The sequence below is a fragment of the Myotis lucifugus genome, unplaced genomic scaffold, assembly GCF_000147115.1.
Source record: "Myotis lucifugus unplaced genomic scaffold, Myoluc2.0 scaffold_104, whole genome shotgun sequence".
In the NCBI taxonomy this organism is placed as follows: domain Eukaryota; kingdom Metazoa; phylum Chordata; class Mammalia; order Chiroptera; family Vespertilionidae; genus Myotis; species Myotis lucifugus.
In genome coordinates, this window is record NW_005871152.1 from 2,550,632 (window position 1) to 2,568,826 (window position 18,195).

The 18,195-nt window shown below is 38.2% G+C and overlaps 2 protein-coding genes across 3 annotated transcripts in view; both read left to right on the forward strand.

Moving 5' to 3' along the window:
• The window catches only part of LOC106697816 (centrosomal protein of 295 kDa-like), a gene marked incomplete at its 3' end in the record, with an annotated part of 7,302 nt that extends 310 nt beyond the window's left edge, over nucleotides 1-6,992 (forward strand). The window contains exons 2-5 of the mRNA XM_014459185.2: nucleotides 2,657-2,790; nucleotides 4,293-4,493; nucleotides 6,385-6,509; nucleotides 6,959-6,992. Coding sequence (XP_014314671.2) covers nucleotides 2,683-2,790; nucleotides 4,293-4,493; nucleotides 6,385-6,509; nucleotides 6,959-6,992 — 468 coding nt within the window. The remainder of the gene's footprint in view (nucleotides 1-2,656; nucleotides 2,791-4,292; nucleotides 4,494-6,384; nucleotides 6,510-6,958) is intronic.
• Nucleotides 6,993-10,315: 3,323 nt separating this feature from the next.
• CEP295 (centrosomal protein 295) overlaps nucleotides 10,316-18,195 on the forward strand; it is a 46,281-nt gene continuing 38,401 nt past the window's right edge. Inside the window, exons 1-3 of one of the 2 annotated variants that reach the window (XM_014459177.2) lie at nucleotides 10,316-10,411; nucleotides 15,377-15,517; nucleotides 17,910-18,093. In XM_014459177.2, coding sequence (XP_014314663.1) covers nucleotides 15,452-15,517; nucleotides 17,910-18,093 — 250 coding nt within the window. In that variant the 5' untranslated portion in view covers nucleotides 10,316-10,411; nucleotides 15,377-15,451. The remainder of the gene's footprint in view (nucleotides 10,412-15,376; nucleotides 15,518-17,909; nucleotides 18,094-18,195) is intronic. The other variant, XM_014459178.2, reaches the window with a different exon arrangement.

Below are 18,195 nucleotides of genomic sequence, written 5' to 3' on the forward strand. Positions count from 1 at the left end.
GGCTCCGAGCAGCTGCGGGACCGGAGCGCGGCCCGACGCTGACCCGTCCCGTCCGCTCGCGCGAGAGGCCGCCCCGGGGCCTTGGCGCGTGTGGCTCTGCGCCTCTCCCGGGCCCGGTCGCGCGGGGTCCCGGAAACCTGCACCCTGCTCCGCGCGTCCTGCCCGCCCTCGCCCGAGGTCTCCGGGACGTGGCCTGAAACCTGGTCGCCGTCGGAGAGCGCCGCCCGCATCGTTTCCTGCGGAGAGCGTGCTCTATTTTGGTGTCTGTCACCTTTAATTTTTTAAGCATTAAGCCCTGCCCCAAACTGAGCCTTTAAAACATTGGGGAAGGTTCGGAGTCTTTGGTCGTGTCACGTTCATTCACTCGCATAATCACCAGGACAGCCTGTTGGGGTTACTCCCATTGTTTGCATAATTTAAGAAAAAGGAGGCCACAGTGACTTAGGTGACTCGGCCAGAGTCTTCCTGCCTTAAGTTGCAATGTGGGGTCTTGAACCCAGTCATCTAAGTCTGGTATTAAGTTTGTGATTACAATGTGTCAGGTGCCATTTGATCTGAACAAAATCTTGCAAGATAAGTAGTATCTTTCTTATTGTATAGCAATAATACATAGGACTTCAAAAATCCATTTTCATATGCATAAGGGAGGGAGCAGGGGAAACTCTTCCTCTTAGTAGGTTTTCAAATGTAAGCCTGGAAGGAATCATGTAAACAGAAAATACCGCTTGATAAACGGCACAGTAATTGTTTCAGGCGTCGACCATCAGTGGATGCTAAACTGAATGGGCAGAAGTTGGATGAGCAGCATGAAACTTACACAGCCTCAACTATCCCTCCGCCAGATACTTAGAAATGAGAAGTAGTAACTCCAGTGGAGAAATCTGGTAGCTAGATACCACCTGAACCACCTGATCAAAATGCAGATCGCCAGGAGGACGACCGCTTAACTTCATTTACCTCCTGATGGGGTGCACCGGGAAGGCTGCACTATCACTTCTGTGGTGGTCTTGGCAAAAATACATACCCTCATGCTAACCGCAGGAGGAGATTAAACAGATCCAAATTGAGGGACATTCTACAAAATAACTGACTGGCCAGTGTTTTTTCAAAAATGTCAAGATTTTGAGAAGAAAAACAGGTTGAGGAACCGTCCCAGATTAGGGGAGTTGAAGGAGACGCGACAGCCTCCGCAGCCATGAGAATGCGAAGCACCTGCGTTCTGAAGTCCGTTGGCATGGACGCTTCCGCTGGGCTCTAATTGCCAACGATGGAGCCTTGCCAATAACTGAGCACAGCAGGCCTGTTCCTGAGAAAGGAGGCACGCTCAGAGGGCTTGCTGGACCTTCCTTAGACAGCATGGCCATTTAGGAGGCGTCTACCCAGCTGCCCTCTCTTCTTCACTCAGTGTCAGATTTGCATGGAAGTCTGACGTTTTCCCAGCTTTCTCCCCATTTTTTTTCTGACACAGGCATTTCCCCTAATAAAAACCTTTGTGGGCTTAATCCCACCTTGGTATCTGCAGAGTACCACAACAATCAAATGCAGTGTGTTTTCCTTGGATTGCGTCCTGGTCCAGAAAATGGACATTAGTGGAATAATTGGTGAAATTTGAAGGTTTTAACTTTTTCTATAGATTAGTTAAAAGTATTGTGCCAGTGCTAATTTCCTGGTTTTGATTATTGTACTGTGGTTACATAAAATGTTAACATTTAAGGAAGTTGGGGAAAGAGTATACGGGAATTCTAAGTCTGAAATTATTTCCAAATACGCTTAAAAAATTTTTTTAAGTCATATACAAGACAAAACAGTTGTTCTGTCACACCGAGGTAAAAATAAACAAATGTATGTTTGCTTTCCTATAATCCTCTAGCAAATGAACTGGTGAATACTCAAAATTCTTGGAAATGACAGTGATGGGAATGAGGAAGTATCAGAATGACCTGAGAAGGGTTTTCAAATTACAAAAACTTATAGATTCTTACATTCTTTCAATTTCTCTCCAGCAGACTCCCCCAAATAGGAGCATGTTAAACTAGGGAGAAGAGTGAGAATACTGAGTATAAACAGTACTACTAGACATACAGAACTGGAAATCTAAACACTTAACTCATCCAAACAACAGAATTGTTCCAAAGGGATTTTTGAAAATGATTATTTATTTAGAAATCACCCCATTGAAGTTGTTGAAGTATTGTTTACTGCTCAGGGGTTGATAGGTGATCAAGTTGTGTATAACAGATTGGAGTTAATCTAGGGACCAGGAGCCCTTGCAGTTACAGCAGTAATTGTGAAAACATTTATTCTGTGCTGGTACATCTTTTTAAGTCTTTGGGCTTTTTTTGCCTTTAAGCTAAGTAAATTGGAAATCCCAATTAGGAATAAGTCAGGTCCCAGGTATGCTAGGTAAACAATAATCTGCTGTAGATGAAGAACATTTTTTTTCAAGTACTTCTGATTATCCTCCACTTCTTCCCATCTATCTGAGAACCACTGATTTAAGTGCTGGATTAATAATTGATGTTTGTAAATAATTTGGACTTTGTTTACCCAAATTATGTTATTTGCATGTACAGAGCCCTTAATTGTCAAATATGCTTTTTAAAAATTATCTTTGCTGCCCTATTTTAATAGACATGTTTCCTTTTTAAACATTCAGAACCTTTATATTTAGTGAACACAGACATGAAAAGAAAGGTAGTGAATGCTGGCAAGATGAGATTGAGTCCTAATGAGGAAGCCTTCATTTTAAAAGAAGATTATGAGAGAAGACGAAAGCTACGATTGCTACAGGTGAGATTTATTTGGAACAAAGTTTCAAATTCTGTATCTTCCCCCAATTATTAGTATTTTTTACATTAAAGTGTTCTAAGTAAAATATTGCATTTAAAAACCTTTTCTTGCCCTAACCGGTTTGGCTCAGTGGATAGAGCGTCAGCCTGCGGACTGAAAGGTCCCAGGTTCGATTCCGGCCAAGGGCATGTGCCTTGGTTGCGGGCACATGCCCAGTGGGAGATGTGCAGGAGGCAACTGATCGATGTTTCTCTCCCATCGATGTTTCTAACTCTCTAACCCTCTCCCTTCCTCTCTGTGAAAAATCAATAAAATATATTTTAAAAAAAACACCTTTTCTTGCTGTACAAAAGCCTCGATTCTTGCATACTAACTAGTTTTGGAACATTTGAAAAATAGACCAAAATGGTAAATATATTGAAGAAGAGTTTGAGGATAGGAGTGAGTTGACTCAATAATTATTGGAAGATAGTTCTTTAAATATTTTTTAAATGATGTTTAACTGATAAAGATTAGGATGACTTTGAAGACTTAATGAAAAGATCATTAGCTGCTGAAACAAATTATGAGGTTGCAGATATTTCTTTTCTAGAAGTCTTTAGAGTAAGTTAGTTAAGTCTTTGTGAAGCATATTTTAGGTGCCATCCTGCTTAAAATTGGGATGATGTACCTTAGATAGGGAGTTCTCATCTAGCTCTGTCTATATTCATCTGGACTATACATTTTATTAAGTCATGTTTAACCATTTTAGCCTCTTAAATTAGGTTATTAGAATGGTAATGGCAGTACCATTAGGGCTTGAGGGATATTATAGCTAATCATTTAGGAAACTTTAGGAGATGTCTTGAAATTTTAGGGGTTTTTTCCCTATATCACTTGGATTTTTTTTTTTTTTTGCTTTACATAGAGCTTATCTAATGAATATTCAGGAGAATTGATAGATCTAAAGAAAATTAATTTAAGTTTCTGTTTCCAAATAGCTTTTTTTTTTTTTTAATATATTTTATTGATTTTTTTACAGAGAGGAAGGGAGAGAGATAGAGAGTTAGAAACATCGATGAGTGAGGGATATTATAGCTAATCATTTAGGAAACTTTAGGAGATGTCTTGAAATTTTAGGGGTTTTTTCCCTATATCACTTGGATTTTTTTTTTTTTGCTTTACATAGAGCTTATCTAATGAATATTCAGGAGAATTGATAGAAATAGCTTTTAAAAAAGATTTAAGTACTCTTTTTTTTTTTTTTTTTAATATATTTTATTGATTTTTCACAGAGAGGAAGGGAGAGAGATAGAGTTGGAAACATCGATGAGAGAGAAACATCGACCAGCTGCCTCCTGCACATCTCCCACTGGGGATGTGCCCGCAACCCAGGTACATGCCCTTGACCGGAATCGAACCCAGGACCCCTCAGTCTGCAAGCCGACGCTCTATCCACTGAGCCAAACCGGTTTCGGCTTAAGTACTCTTTTTTATATATCTGCTAAATATTAATTCTTCAGGTTCGAGAGCAAGAAAGGGATATCGCTTTACAGAGAAGAGAAGATATAAAACAAAGGAGAATTCGGCAATTTAATCATTTGGCAGAGGCACTGAGGGCAGAATGGGAAGAATCACAGACTCAGAAAATAAACAACTTGGAAAAACTGTATTTGGCAAGTTTAAGAAGTATGGGAGAGGGACACCAACAAGCCAAAGAAAATGTAAGTGAACACTGGTATGACTGCCTGTCTGTGGTAGTAATTATGGTTAAAAGCAAATTATACTTGTTAAATGTTTAAAAAAATAAAAAAATGTTTTCATATATAGAATTTGTTTTGGGCAGTCTGAACTTTTTAAATTTAATGTCATTTAAGAATGCTGCTAGGTTCATTTCCTAGTAAGAGTCCTGTCAAGTAAAATCTATCTTCCTGTAATGTTTAATTTGTGTGTATGTGTTAATCCTCACCTGAGGATAGTTTTCCATTGATTTTTTCTTTATAATATATTTTTATTGACTTCAAAGAGGGAGGGAGAGATAGAAACATCAATGATGAGAGAGAATCATTGATTGGCTGCCTCATTCACGTCCCCTACTGGGGATTGAGCCCGAAACCTGGGCATGTGCCCCTAACCAGAATTGAACCCAGGACCCTTCAGTCCACAGGCCAACGCTCTATCCACTGAGCCAAGCCAACTAGGGCTCTATTGATTTTTAGAGAGAATGGAAGGGACGGGGAGAGACAATGCGAGAAACATCCATGTGAGAGAGACGCGCCTAATTGCCTCCCACAGGAGCCCTGACCAGGGCTGGTGATCTAGTCTGCAACTGAGGTACATGTCCTTGACCAGAATCAACCTGGGACCCTTCAGTCCTTGAGCTGATGCTCTATCCCAGGGGTGGGCAAACTTTTTGACTCGAGAGCCACAATGGGTTCTTAAACTGGTCCGGAGGGCCAGAACAAAAGCATGGATGGAGTGTTTGTGTGAACTAATATAAATTCAAAGTAAACATCATTACATAAAAGGGTACGGTCTTTTTTTTTTTTTTTTTTAGTTTTATTCATTTCAAATGGGCCGCCGGCCCGCGGGCTGTAGTTTGCCCACGGCTGCTCTATCCTCTGAGCCAAACCGGCTAGGGCTATCATCCTGTAATGTTTCATTCTCTTCCAGTCTTTAACTGTCTGGGTAAAAAAAAAAAAATAGTAACTTTCTTAATCAGAAGTTGTTGTTTTTGAGCATTTTGGACAGACTCAGTGGGTTGAATTCATATTTCTTATTTCATTATCATTCCTCATATCTCTAATACATATATGTTAAATGAACATACACTTGGATTTCATTCACACAGTGTAAAAATTGTTTGATGTCTTTCAAAGAGGCAAAGTAGAACTTAATTCAGTATTTCAGACTGCCCCATAAACCTTATGTTGTTTTTTATTTTGATTTATGATTGGAAAATATGGGCATACCTTGGAGATATTGCAAGTTTTGTCCCAGACCACCACAGTGAAGTGAATCACGTGAATTGTTTTGTTTCCTGGTGCTTATAAATGTTATATTTACACTATACTGTAGTCTAATAAGTATACAATCGCATTATGTCTAAAAAACAATGTACATACCTTAACTAAAAAGTACTTTAATGCTAAAAAATGCTAACTATCATCCGAACCTATTGGAAAAATGGACTTGCTCAAAGTAGGTTGCCACAGACCTTTAATTTGTAAAAATCCACACTATCAAGTGCAGTGAAGTGAAGCACAGTAAAACAATATATGCCTGTTCTAGATTGCAGTCCCGGAGACAGTCACACAAAATAAGGCAAGTCTTAAATATCAAACCAATAGTGAGGAAAAGAAATGTCTTTAAAGAATGTGGCAATAGATATGTTCCATGGTCCCTGGTTTTAGTCTGGGTTTTTAGTAATGACATTAAGGTCTGATATCAGATTTTTGTAGCTTCATTTATTTGTGCTTTAGTGCAGTGTTTCCTAAACTTCAGTCATTCATTTTCATGATTTTTGTTCTGACTTGGGATGCAACCAAAGATTGTACTGTAATGCTACCTTTTAACCCTGAATTACATGATTTAACATTTTATATCTATTTTTAGGAACCTGATTTGAATGCTATGGCACAGAGGGCAGCAGAAAGAAAAAGAAAAGCTGAACTGAGGCATAAAGAGGCCCTGAAAGTACAGAAAAACCAAAAAGAAATGTCAATTAAACGAAAAACCTGGTAAAGTAATAGTTTTTATCATATTCTTCACTGAAGCGGATATGGTTAGAAGTAGATGCTGCATTGGATATTGTTTAAGCAGCTATTAAAAAAAAATCACAGTATATCCATTGGGTTGTTAATTTGGTTTTTAAAAATAATGCGGTGGGGGGAGGGGATGTGCTTAGGTAGGTGAACATAGTAACAAAGACTTTAGCAACAATTGCTAAATTATGTAGAAATGTATGGCTAGTTCAGCACGCACGTGTCAACCAAAATCTCTCTGCCTCTGATGTGAAAAAAAAAAAGAAAAAAATATCAGTGCGATTAAGAACATTAAAAGGTTATAGACTTTTTGGAAGTCATTAGTATTTTTGCATATTATAAAAATGAAAGAGCCTGTTATTAGTCAGCAATAGTCATTTTATGTAGTAGCCCATCTTTATCAATATTTCTCTTTTTTGCCCTAGCTGGTTTGGCTCAGTGGATAGAGCGTTGGCCTGCGGACTGAGGAGTCCCAGGTTCGATTCCAGTCAAGGGCATGTACCTTGGTTGCGGGCACATCCCCAGTGGGGAGTGTGCAGGAGGCAGCTGATTGATGTTTCTCTCTCATCCGATGTTTCTAACTCTCTATCCCTCTCCCTTCCTCTCTGTAAAAAATCAATAAAATATATTTTTTTAAAAATATTTCTCTTTTTTTTTTAACCCTAAACTAAAGAACATTAGATGTTCATTGGACTAGACCCCACTGTAGAGCTTTATGTCCTTAGATATATCTCTTAAACTTGGTAAACAATTTCTTAATATCTGCTGTGTATAGACTATTTATTAAATAACACACTGAGCTTGTGGGATCAGATGGGAGGATTTCTTGAGATCCTGTGGCTTTTATATTTTTAATCTTCAGGGATGTACTATAATATTGTCTGAGAAAGTAATTTATGCCATCTTTTGTTTTTTTAAGGCACATAAAAGCTCGAAAGGAAGCACTGCTTGCGGAAAAAGAGAGGTCTGCCAAAATTACAAGCCTGCCACCTCCTCCTCCAAGTCTTTTTGAGGTGAATTACTTTGAGTGTTAAGAAGAACTAGGTTATAATAATTCTTTACTTTAATTCTATAATAATTCTTTATAGAATTCAGTGCAGGTCAAAATATTTGCTATAACTTTTTTTTTAATTTATTGATTTTTAAGGAGAGAGAGAGAAACATGGATTTGTTGTTCCATCTGTTTATGCAGTCATTGGTTGATTCTTGTATGTGCTTTGATTGGGGATCGAACCCACAACCTTGGCATAACCTGACAGTGATCTAACCAACTTAGCTACCCGGCCAGGGCCTAACTTAATTTTAATTGTACAAATAACACATGCATATATCTGGAGTAAATAGTATGTATCTCTACTATATTAGGACTGGTTTTTTTTTTAGCACAATACTAATACTGTTCTAAATATAATCTAAAATAAAGTGTGTGACCCAGCCAGTGTTGCTCAGTGATTGAGTGTCAACTTATGAACCAAGAGGTGGTTTCATTCCTGGTCACAGCACATGCCTGGGTTTCGGGCTCAATCCCCAGTAAGGAGGCATGCAGGAGGCAGCCAATCAGTGATTCTCATCATTGGTGTTTCCATCTCTCCCTCTCCCTTCCTCTCTGAAATCAATGAAAATATATTAAAACACAGTCTGTGTTCAGTTTTTCCCAGTTATCTAAAAATATTTTTGGTTATTTGAAAACCTGTAGATGTTTTTTATCTTTAAAAATGCCCTTTATTTATTTTTTAAAAACTGGATTATTTGCTCTGTAGACTTTTCCATATTTAGGATTTGGCCATTGTAGATAGTTACTATATTATAAGATAGAGATTAGTTCATATAAGTTCATAAGTTTATATAAGATTATGCAAAATATCATTTTGAACAATTTTATTAAGTAAAGTGGAAATTAAAAGGTATCACTTCTCTTGTTCACATTAGCTTTTGGTGGTTATTGGGATGGCTATTTGGATGATTATCAAAATTACAGTTATTTTTACCTAAGAAGTTAGTTAGAAAAGGAAAAACTTACACAAATACAAAAATGGCTAATTTAGTTGTATATACACATATATTTTATGTATGCATGATCAGTATAAGTACCCAGTATTCACCTCTTAAGCCTTTACTGTTGTCAGCCTTCCTGCTTTTATGTTGAGCCATCTGCCATGTAACATTTGATCCAACAAGATTCAAATGGAAGAGTCAGATTTCAGTCTCTCCCTCAGTACCATGTTAAAAGACAGGTGGTATTTTATCCGTGATACTGTGATTTATTGTTGTCATAATTCCTAATGTTCCTGGCAAACCAAAGTAAAAAATTTACAAAAAGCACAAAAAACTGTATGATTTAGCAAATATGAATTATATGTTAGATGTAGACTCCCCCCGCAACTTTTTTTTTATGAAAATTTTCAAAATACAGAGAAGTTAGAAGAATACAATGAATAGCTGTTTGCGTTGTGTATAGATTTCAAATAGTTGTGCATATATGTATACATTTGAATGTAAATTGTAGAAATGACATTTCACCCTAAATACTTCCGCATGCTTCTTGTAAGAATAAGGATGTTTTCTTATGCAATCACAGTAACACCTTAGGAAAATTAACATTAATTCCTTAAATCCATTTAATATTTAGTCAGTAATCAGAATTTTCCAACTGCCCCTAAATTGTCTTGTCTTATACCTTTTTCTTTTTTAATTGATTTCAGAGAGAGAGAGATAGGAACATCAATGATGAGAGAGAATCATTGATCGGCTGCCTCCTGCACACCCCCCACCGGGGACTGAGCCCACAACCCGGGCATGTGCCCTTGACCGGAATCGAACCCGGGACCCTTCAGTCCGCAGACTGGTGCTCTATCTACTAAGCCAAACCAGCTAGGACTCCCCCCCCGCCCCACCCCCCCAAACCAGCATCCAAGCCAAAGTTCACCTATTGCTTCTGCTTGTTTTATTTCTTTGGTTTCTCTTAATGTAAAACAATACCTCCCCCAAGTCTTTTATTTCAGACTTTTTTAAGGGACTGGTTTGAAGAGACTAGACTAGTTTCTCATGTTCTGTATTTATCTGGCTTGGTTATGGTCATGTCTACAAGAGATATCCATCATAAAGGTATATTTTTCTCTTTAACTAGAGGGCCAGTGCATGTGCACGGAGCATGGGGGTGGCGGGGGGGAAGTCCCTCAGCCCGGCCTGCACCCTCTCCCAGTCCCTAGCACTACTGCGGAGGCAGGAGAGGCTCCCACCACTGCAGCTGACCTTGCCAGCTGTGAGCCTGGCTTCTGGCTGACCACACTGACCACCAGGGGGCAGCTCCTGCGTTGAGTGTCTGCCCCCTGGTGGTCAGTGTGCATCATAGTGACCAGTCATTCTGCCATTAGGTCGATTTGGATATTTGCCTTTTATTATATAGGATTACCAAGTAATCTGAGAGATGGAACTTTATCAATGAGCATGAACCTGGTGGTACCCCAAAAATACCAAACTTTGGAAACCATAAAAAGGGGGAAAAAACTTTTTAATATGCCTCCCCCGAGGGGGGGGCCTTAAAACTTAAACAGCCACCCCCCCTCTTTTAAAAACTCTTTTTTCTAAAAATAAACTAGCTTTTTAATTCTAAATTCCAGGTTTAAAGGGAAAAAAAAAGGGGATGATCCCCCTGGTGAAAAAAAAAAAGAATAACTGATGAAATACAAAATAAATTTATTTGTATCAGATCTAGCTTTAAATGGAAAATTAATGCTTTTAATCTAACAATCTATTTCCCTATGTTCCCATTTTTTCAGAACATTGAAGTAAAGAGAATTTCTAATGTGAAAACCAAATAGTTCTACCTACCCATCATCTTTACGCTTTTTGTGAATAGAGAGACAGACATAGAACAGGTGATTGACTTAATGTTTGTTCATTTTCCTCATTTTATTAATTCTCTGTTCATTGAATTGAGTTATATCTAGCTTCTTGTAAGTTGTTTCCAGATGTCAAAATTTGAATAATTCAACTAACCATTATAGAGTAATAATGTTTTTAAAAATCTTTCAAATATATTTTGAATTATGTCATATTTAATATGAATGAGGTTTAATATGAATGAAAGGAGTTAGCTATTTGGATGGTTATATTTTAAAATAGCAAATCTTAAAAATTTTTTAATCAAAATAATATATGCTCTTTGTGAAAATTTTGGAATTATACATGCCAGCCTAAATGATAGGAAAAACACCCATGATTTCATCACCAAAAGGAAATGTAGTTAATCCATTAATGAATTCATTATAGTCTCTCTATATAAACATATACACTTTTGAAAACATGATATTTAACAAGTACTTAATATTAAATCATAGAATTTATTTAACCATTTTTCTGTTCCTTTTCTTCTGTAAATAATGCAAACATAATATTTCTTCATCAGCTTTTTGCAAATAAACTACTTTATTTGTTCAGTCAACTTTTTTAACATGTAAGAGCTTCTAGTATGTGGTGTTTGAATATCCTGATAACTTAATTCTAAACTCTTGTATGCCACAAAATTTGTCTTTTGCTGAAGAATGATGAAAGTGGCCTGCTATATTCCTGCTGGAGCCAGTAATTCTCTAAATTATGTTTTGCTACATTTACTTTCTATCTACACAACTAAAGTAAATTCTTAAATTACTGATGCCCTTCATGATATTTTTTCTTTTGTCATTGACAGTTGCATAGTTTAAAAATGGATTTTTCATTCCAGAAATATTTTTTTCTATTGTAGCCATTATATTGGTTACTGTGAGACCCAGGAATGTCTGCAGACAAGTAAAACAGAAAAGTTAAATTCATCAATTTAAAAATTTCTCTAAATGACTGATGTACAAGATGCAGAAGTAGCATATTTTATATTTATTTTATGCACTGCAGATTACAATTCATGAAAAAAAATTCTAGAAACGTTTTCTAAAATGAGTTTTTGCTTGGGATTCAGTTTTTGCAAATTTCACACATCTTTGAGTTCAGCTACTGAGTGGAATCTGAATAATTATTTCAACCAGATTTTTGTTTAAATTTTTAATTGCACTGACACAAATCTATAAAGTCTTATATCCCTAAAGCATTCTTGTAAAATCATTTTTTGATGTTTAGGCAGTAAGAATAAAACCGGTACCTGCCCTGGCCGGTGTGTTCAGTAGTTAGAGCAGTGGCCCGTGCACCAAAGGGTCTCTGGTTCAATTCCTGGTCAAGGCATGTACCTGGGTTGCAGGTTCAACCTGGCCCTGGTCATCACGGGTGCAGGAAGCAGCCAATCGATTTGTCTCTCCCACGTTGATGTCTCTCTCTCTCTTTCTTCCTTCCTCCCTCTGTACACCCCTCCCTCCCTCCCACTCTATTTATTTATTTATTATTTTTAAAAATATATTTTTATTGATTTCAGAGAGAAAGGGAGAGGGGGGAGAGAGACAGAAACATCAATGATGAGAGAGCATCATTGATCGGCTGCCTCCTACATGCCCCCATCAGGGATCAAGCCCGCAACTCGGGCATGTGCACTTGGCTGCGATCGAACTTGGGACCCTTCAGTTCACAGGACGAGGCCCCATTCACTGAGCCAAACGGGCCAGGGCATCTCCCACTCTCTTTAAAAGTCAATGGAGCCCTGACTGGTTTGGCTCAGTGGATGGAGCGTTGGCCTCCGGACTGGAGGGTCCCAGGTTTGATTCCGGTCAAGGCCATGTACCTTGGTTGCGGGCACATCCCCAGTGGTGAGTGTGCGGGAGGTGGCTGATCAATGTTTCTAGCTCTCTATCCCTCTCCCTTCCTCTCTGTAAAAAATCGATAAAATATATTTTTTTAAAAAGTCAATGGAAAAAATATCCTCTGGTGAGGATTAACAAACAAACAAACAAAAAGTTGGGGTTACCTAATTTTTCTCTAACTTTATTTTCTTTATATCCTTTATATTTCTCATTGTGTCTGGACTTAACATGTTAATCATGAATGTTGTATATTTTAAAGTTTTCCTCCCTTAAAATTTTGGTTTATCAAAATTGACATTTTGCGCCCTAACCGGTTTGGCTCAATGGATAGAGCGTCAGCCTGCGGACTCAAGGGTGCCAGGTTCGATTCCAGTCAGGGGCATGTGCCTTGGTTGCGGGGACATACCCAGCGGGGAGTGTGCAGGAGGCAGCTGATCGATGTTTCTCTCTCATCAATGTTTCTAACTCTCTATCCCTCTCCCTTCCTCTCTGTAAAAAATCAATAAAATATATATTTTTTAAAAATTGACATTTTGCTTTTAATTTACCCTTAAATGGTATGAAGAATTTCAAAACAACTTTTTTTCTTAAACCTCATGGCCTAAATGGAATGAAATACTGTTCTGTAAAGGTTATTTTGTATAATGTTATGCATGTTAATGCACTATAATTTTATAGCGAATATAATTTTGATTTAATAGAATCTTTGTTTTGTCTGGTGTATTTAGATTTGCATAAATATTTATTGGCTCAAAAGTTATATAATATTTTTGCCCTAGCTGGTTTGGCTCAGGGGATAGAGCATTGGCCTGTGGACTGAAGGGCCCCCCATTCGGTTCGGGGAAGGGCACGTACCGCCCTTGCAGGCTCCTGGCCCTGGTCAGGGGCATGCCGGCAGCAACCAATCGATTTGTCTCTCTCACATTCTTGTTTCTCTCTGTCTCTCCCTCTCCCTTTCACTCTCTCTAAAAATCAATGGAAAAATATTCTTGGGTGAGGATTATTAAAAAAAAAAAGTTATATGATGCTTTTTAAATTAACTTATTTAAAATATATTTTTAATCTCTATATTTGGAAACTTTTACTTTTTTAATATTTTTTTTATTGATTTTCAGAGAGGAAGGGAGAGGGAGAGATAGAAACATCAGTGATGAGTGAGAATCATTGATTGGCGGCTTCCTGCATGCCCCCTACTGGGGATCGAGCCCACAACCCAGGCATGTGCCCTTGGCTGGAATCAAACCGGGGGCCCTTCAGTCCGCAGGCTGACGCTCTATCCATGAGCCAAACCAGCTAGGACTTACATAATATTTTTTTATAAAGTTGTTTGGACATTACACTCTTAATATATTAATGTCAGTCTCTTTCCCTATTTATTTCACTGTTTGAGAGTTTTAAATAATTTTACATATATACTTAACTAGAAGCCCAGTGCATGGGTTTGTGCACCGGTGGAGTCCCTTGGCCTGGCCTGCGGGGATCAGCTGAAACCAGCAGTCCTACATCCCAAGGGATGTAGTAGTATGGGAAGTGGCAGGCAGCCAGGGAGGAGCCTGAGCCCAGGCTAAGCACCTTGCCACTCCCGCTCATCCTGGTTCCGCTGCGCCTGCTGCTGCCACTGCTCAGTAGGCTTGCTGCCACTCCGCTGTGATCTCCGTGCACCCATCCTAGGGCGATACCAGCATGCCCATGACTGAGAGGGGGCCATGGGCTCGCTCCCAGTCAGTCCCAATCCCGGTCCCGATGGGGAAGGGAACGCAGGGGGAGTGTCTGCGGGAGAGGCTCACGTGCTGCAGTTGTACTCGCCAGCCATGAGCCAGCGTCTGGTGCCCATTGGTCAGCTGAGTGGCGCTCCCACTGTGGGAGCTCCTGCATTGAGTGTCTGCCCCCTGGTGGGCAGTGAGCATTGTAGCTACTGGTCAACCGGTTGCTTAGGCTTTTATATATATATAGTTTTCATGTTCATCATTAATTATTTCAACTGACAAATACAATTTCAACATATAAAACACACAGAAGACTTTTATTAAGATTACATTTGGAATGTTTACCAAGATTTGAAAATGAATATTCAGATATAAGAATCCAGGTTATGTGCCTCTCCCCCTCTTTAGTATTATTATTGTTATGTTAATGAATGTGATGGCTAACTACAGTCACATAAGCATTGGTTATGTGCAAGTTCTAGGAAGCCAGAAATTATATTAAAGTAGGTGTTTTTGGTGATTTGGTCTTCTTGAGGCTGAAGCCAAGCAGCAGATGTTGGCTGAAAATCAAAAATAAATCTCAGTGCTTTCCTAAATGACTTATATGATTTTTGATGTTTGTCGTTTCTTTACTACTACCTTTCAGCATTTGTTGTTTTAATGGGATTTCTCTACTTAACAAAAAATGATAGAGAAATGCGTTTGGATAAGTATAATGCAGCAATGTTCAACCTTTTTCATGGCACACATAACCTAATTACTAAAATTCTGTGGCACATCAAAAAATATATTACATTTTTTGCGATCTGGCAAAAAAAGAAATAAGTATAATTTTGATTCATTCACACCGGACAGCTATTGTGTGTTGGTTGTTGTCTCTTTTTTTTCAATGTAAGGAAAAGAGGTCAGAGCTCCTGACTAAATAGTTAGGTATTGAATGTTTTGAAAATTCTTGTGGCACACCAGTTGAAAATCACTGCTATAGTGTAATCTGGTTTGAAATTAATAACTTGTAAAACTTTACAGTAACAATTTCTTCTTTGTCATAGATACATGCTGTGGGCATTCAACTCTTATCATTTAATTTTTAAAAAAATATTTCTTATTGATTTCAAAGAGGAAGGGAAAGGGAGAGATAGAAACATCAATGATGAGAGAGAATCATTGATTGGCTGCCTCCTGCACACCCCCTACTGGGGATTGAGCCCCCAACCCAGGCACGTGCCCTTGACTGGAATCGAACCTGGGACCCTTCAGTCCACAGGCTGACGCTCTATCTGCTGAGCCAAACCCGCTAGGACTTATCATTTAATTTTATTTAAGTAGTAAAACATGCTTTTAAAGTTTTTTTTTTTTAATTATTGGTTTGTTTTACACTTTTAAACTGCCTAAAATGTTACTGATTGACTGCTAGCCAGATCCTCATTTGGCTGCTGAAGAAGAAGCTAAAAGACTGGAAGAAGTACAAAAACAAGCAGAGAAAGAGAGAATGGAGCAGACTGAAAAGGCACATGTACGGGGTTTCCAAGCAATGAAAAAGATCCATTTGGCTCAAGTAAGAATTACATTCTCACTGTGACCACTACTGACAGACTTAACCAGTAGCATTGAAGAACTGATGAGTGAATGGGCTCAAAGTAACGAGGTGTGAAGAATGTGAAAACATAGCCTCTGAGTCATATGATTTCAAATTTCCCCACTTTCTTTTACCTCTTGTTTCAGATTCAGGTTGGGTGAAGCTGTTCTCACTAATAGTATATTGCTGTTCTAAAATGTTTACTAATGATGGATTTATTAAAAGTTAAATATTTTAATCAATTCAAGACTAGCCTGAGAAGAAATTAATCACTTTTCTAATTTGTGCTCTGTAAATTCTAGAATTCAACTCATTAAATATTTGTTGAGCAGAGCACTTGTTGGCTTCGCAGAGTGTTGATTCAAAGGTGGAGTCATGACCCTGTTGTCAAGCAGCTTTGAAAAGGTGGTTGTTGCAGAACTGCAGAATATGTATAATGAAAACGGGCTTCATAGTTTCAGCTTCACATTTGTCAGCAAGTGTTTATTCTTGAAACAGCATAGAAATGACTAATCTTTTTAGAAGTCTGAATTTATGTTCTGAATTTGGCGCATGCATTTAGATGTTTTAAATGCTTATCTGAGGAAGTTTTTAAGTGCTTCTGTGAGGAATAAATGCCTGTCTTTTTTTAAAATTGAATTTTTTGGGGTGACATTGGCAAAATGCCTATCTTACTAAAGTTCATTTGTATAGTTTGAACTGAATTATTACCTTCTCCCTTAAATTTTTAGCTGTTATAAACTGGAAATAAGTTATGACTAAAATAACTGAATGTCTGAATTAGTATCAGTCTATCTAAGGCCTAAACCTATAGTAAAAATTGTGAAAGCATCGTAAACTGAGCACTCCTCCATAAATCAATAGTGTCTGGTGGTGAAGTAAGTGGGCTCCACAGTCGGCCTAGATTTTTGTCTCTTTACTCCTTTGCTGTTTGATCTCAGGCAGGTTACCTAAGCTCTCTGAGCTCTGTTTCATGATCTGTTTTGTGAGGATTAAGTGAATTGACTGAAGCCCCTGGGATTGTGCTTGGAATTTCATAAGCCCACAGTAATTTTATCATTGGTGGTGGTAGATATTATAAATAATTCAAGTAGGAAAATATGCCAAGCTTTCAGCGAGCCATGAGTAGTATACTTATTCAAATATCTTTGAAGTTAATTGAATAAGAAGTTAATGATTTGAAACTTAATGTAAATGAAGTGATTTCATAATTTGATTCTTTTTCAGGACATGGCAAAAAATATTTTATCTCCAAATGACAAAATATTTTAAACTTTATATAAGAATAAGTAGTGTGTATATGTAATCACTTGACAAACACTTGGTTATACAGGCTGTCCACCTTTTTTCAGACTTAGTGTCTCTTACACAAAAATGTCATCAAACTATGCAATCTCATTACTACTGGAGCATTTCCTTTCCCCTGTCTGAACCTTTTTGCTGTAAATCCCATTGTGCCCTGGGACCGTATTTCCTGCTGGTATCTAGTGTCTGTTATAACTAGTGTTTGGCTGCTACTTGCCCTTTCAACTTTATCTTTTTTCCTTGAATACCCCTGCCCTCTACTTGTATGTCCTATCTATAATGAATAGCGTACTTTTTCTGAATACCCTGAGCCTTCATTTCCATACCTTTGTACTGTAGTTGTTACTTCTTTCTTATATGCCTTCTCCTTCACCTACTTTTATCGGGCTAAATCCTCATCCCAAGGAATCAGAAGTCTTCTCTTATGCTCCCTCCCTAGCCTCCACCACCAAAATCCTATTAGATAACCTCACTGAAACTCCTGCTTAAATTTCCAATTAGCCAGACTCTAAGCTTAAAGAGATACATGTAGATCCCCTTTAATCATGGTGGTTCCCAGAGTATGATGTAATAAGTATCATCTGTTAAGCCACAGTCGCTCTGGGTCCTGGTGCCTACCTGAGTCTGGTATATGCTGCTGTCTGCGAGGAGAACTGGTACAGAGTGCATTGCAGCAGTCGTGGCACTTATAGAGAGTCTACTTAGATAGAGCCTAACTTCATGACTGTCCTGAGAAAGGAGAACTATAACTGGCAGATACCTTTGAAGCTTTGTGGTGTAATCAGTACTACCCACCACCTTAGAGTCCTTACTGACAGAGTACTAATTCCCTGTTTGCTGCTCTAGGGGTGAGGTTGTATCTCTAACATCAGTGGTATCTGACATTTAGTAAATATTTTTTGAATGAATAAATTAATGTCTTTTTTGTGGTATAACAAATGGTAGAGGAGGGAGGGGAACCCCTGGCCCTGTTTCTCACAATTTCTCTACTTTTCCCTCACTGTTAATATTAATACCCTAAGTGTGTGCCTCAGCTGTTGTTAATGAAATCTCTTTATTCTTGAAGAATCAAGAGAAACTAATGAAAGAACTCAAACAGCTACAGCAAGAGGACCTGGCACGTAGGAGACAGACTGTAGCACGAATGCCACCACAACTAGTTGCACTTCCATACAAACGCAGTGAAATGAATGAAGACTGGCAGAGAGAGCTCGAATTTGCCTTTGAAGACATGTACAATGCAGACAGGAGTAAGATATTTTCAATAAACTTTCAGCGATGCCTTTAAATGTCTTGGTGGTAAAATACGTTTGCATTGATGAAGCAGTTTTTATTTTGAAATGAGTTGTTCG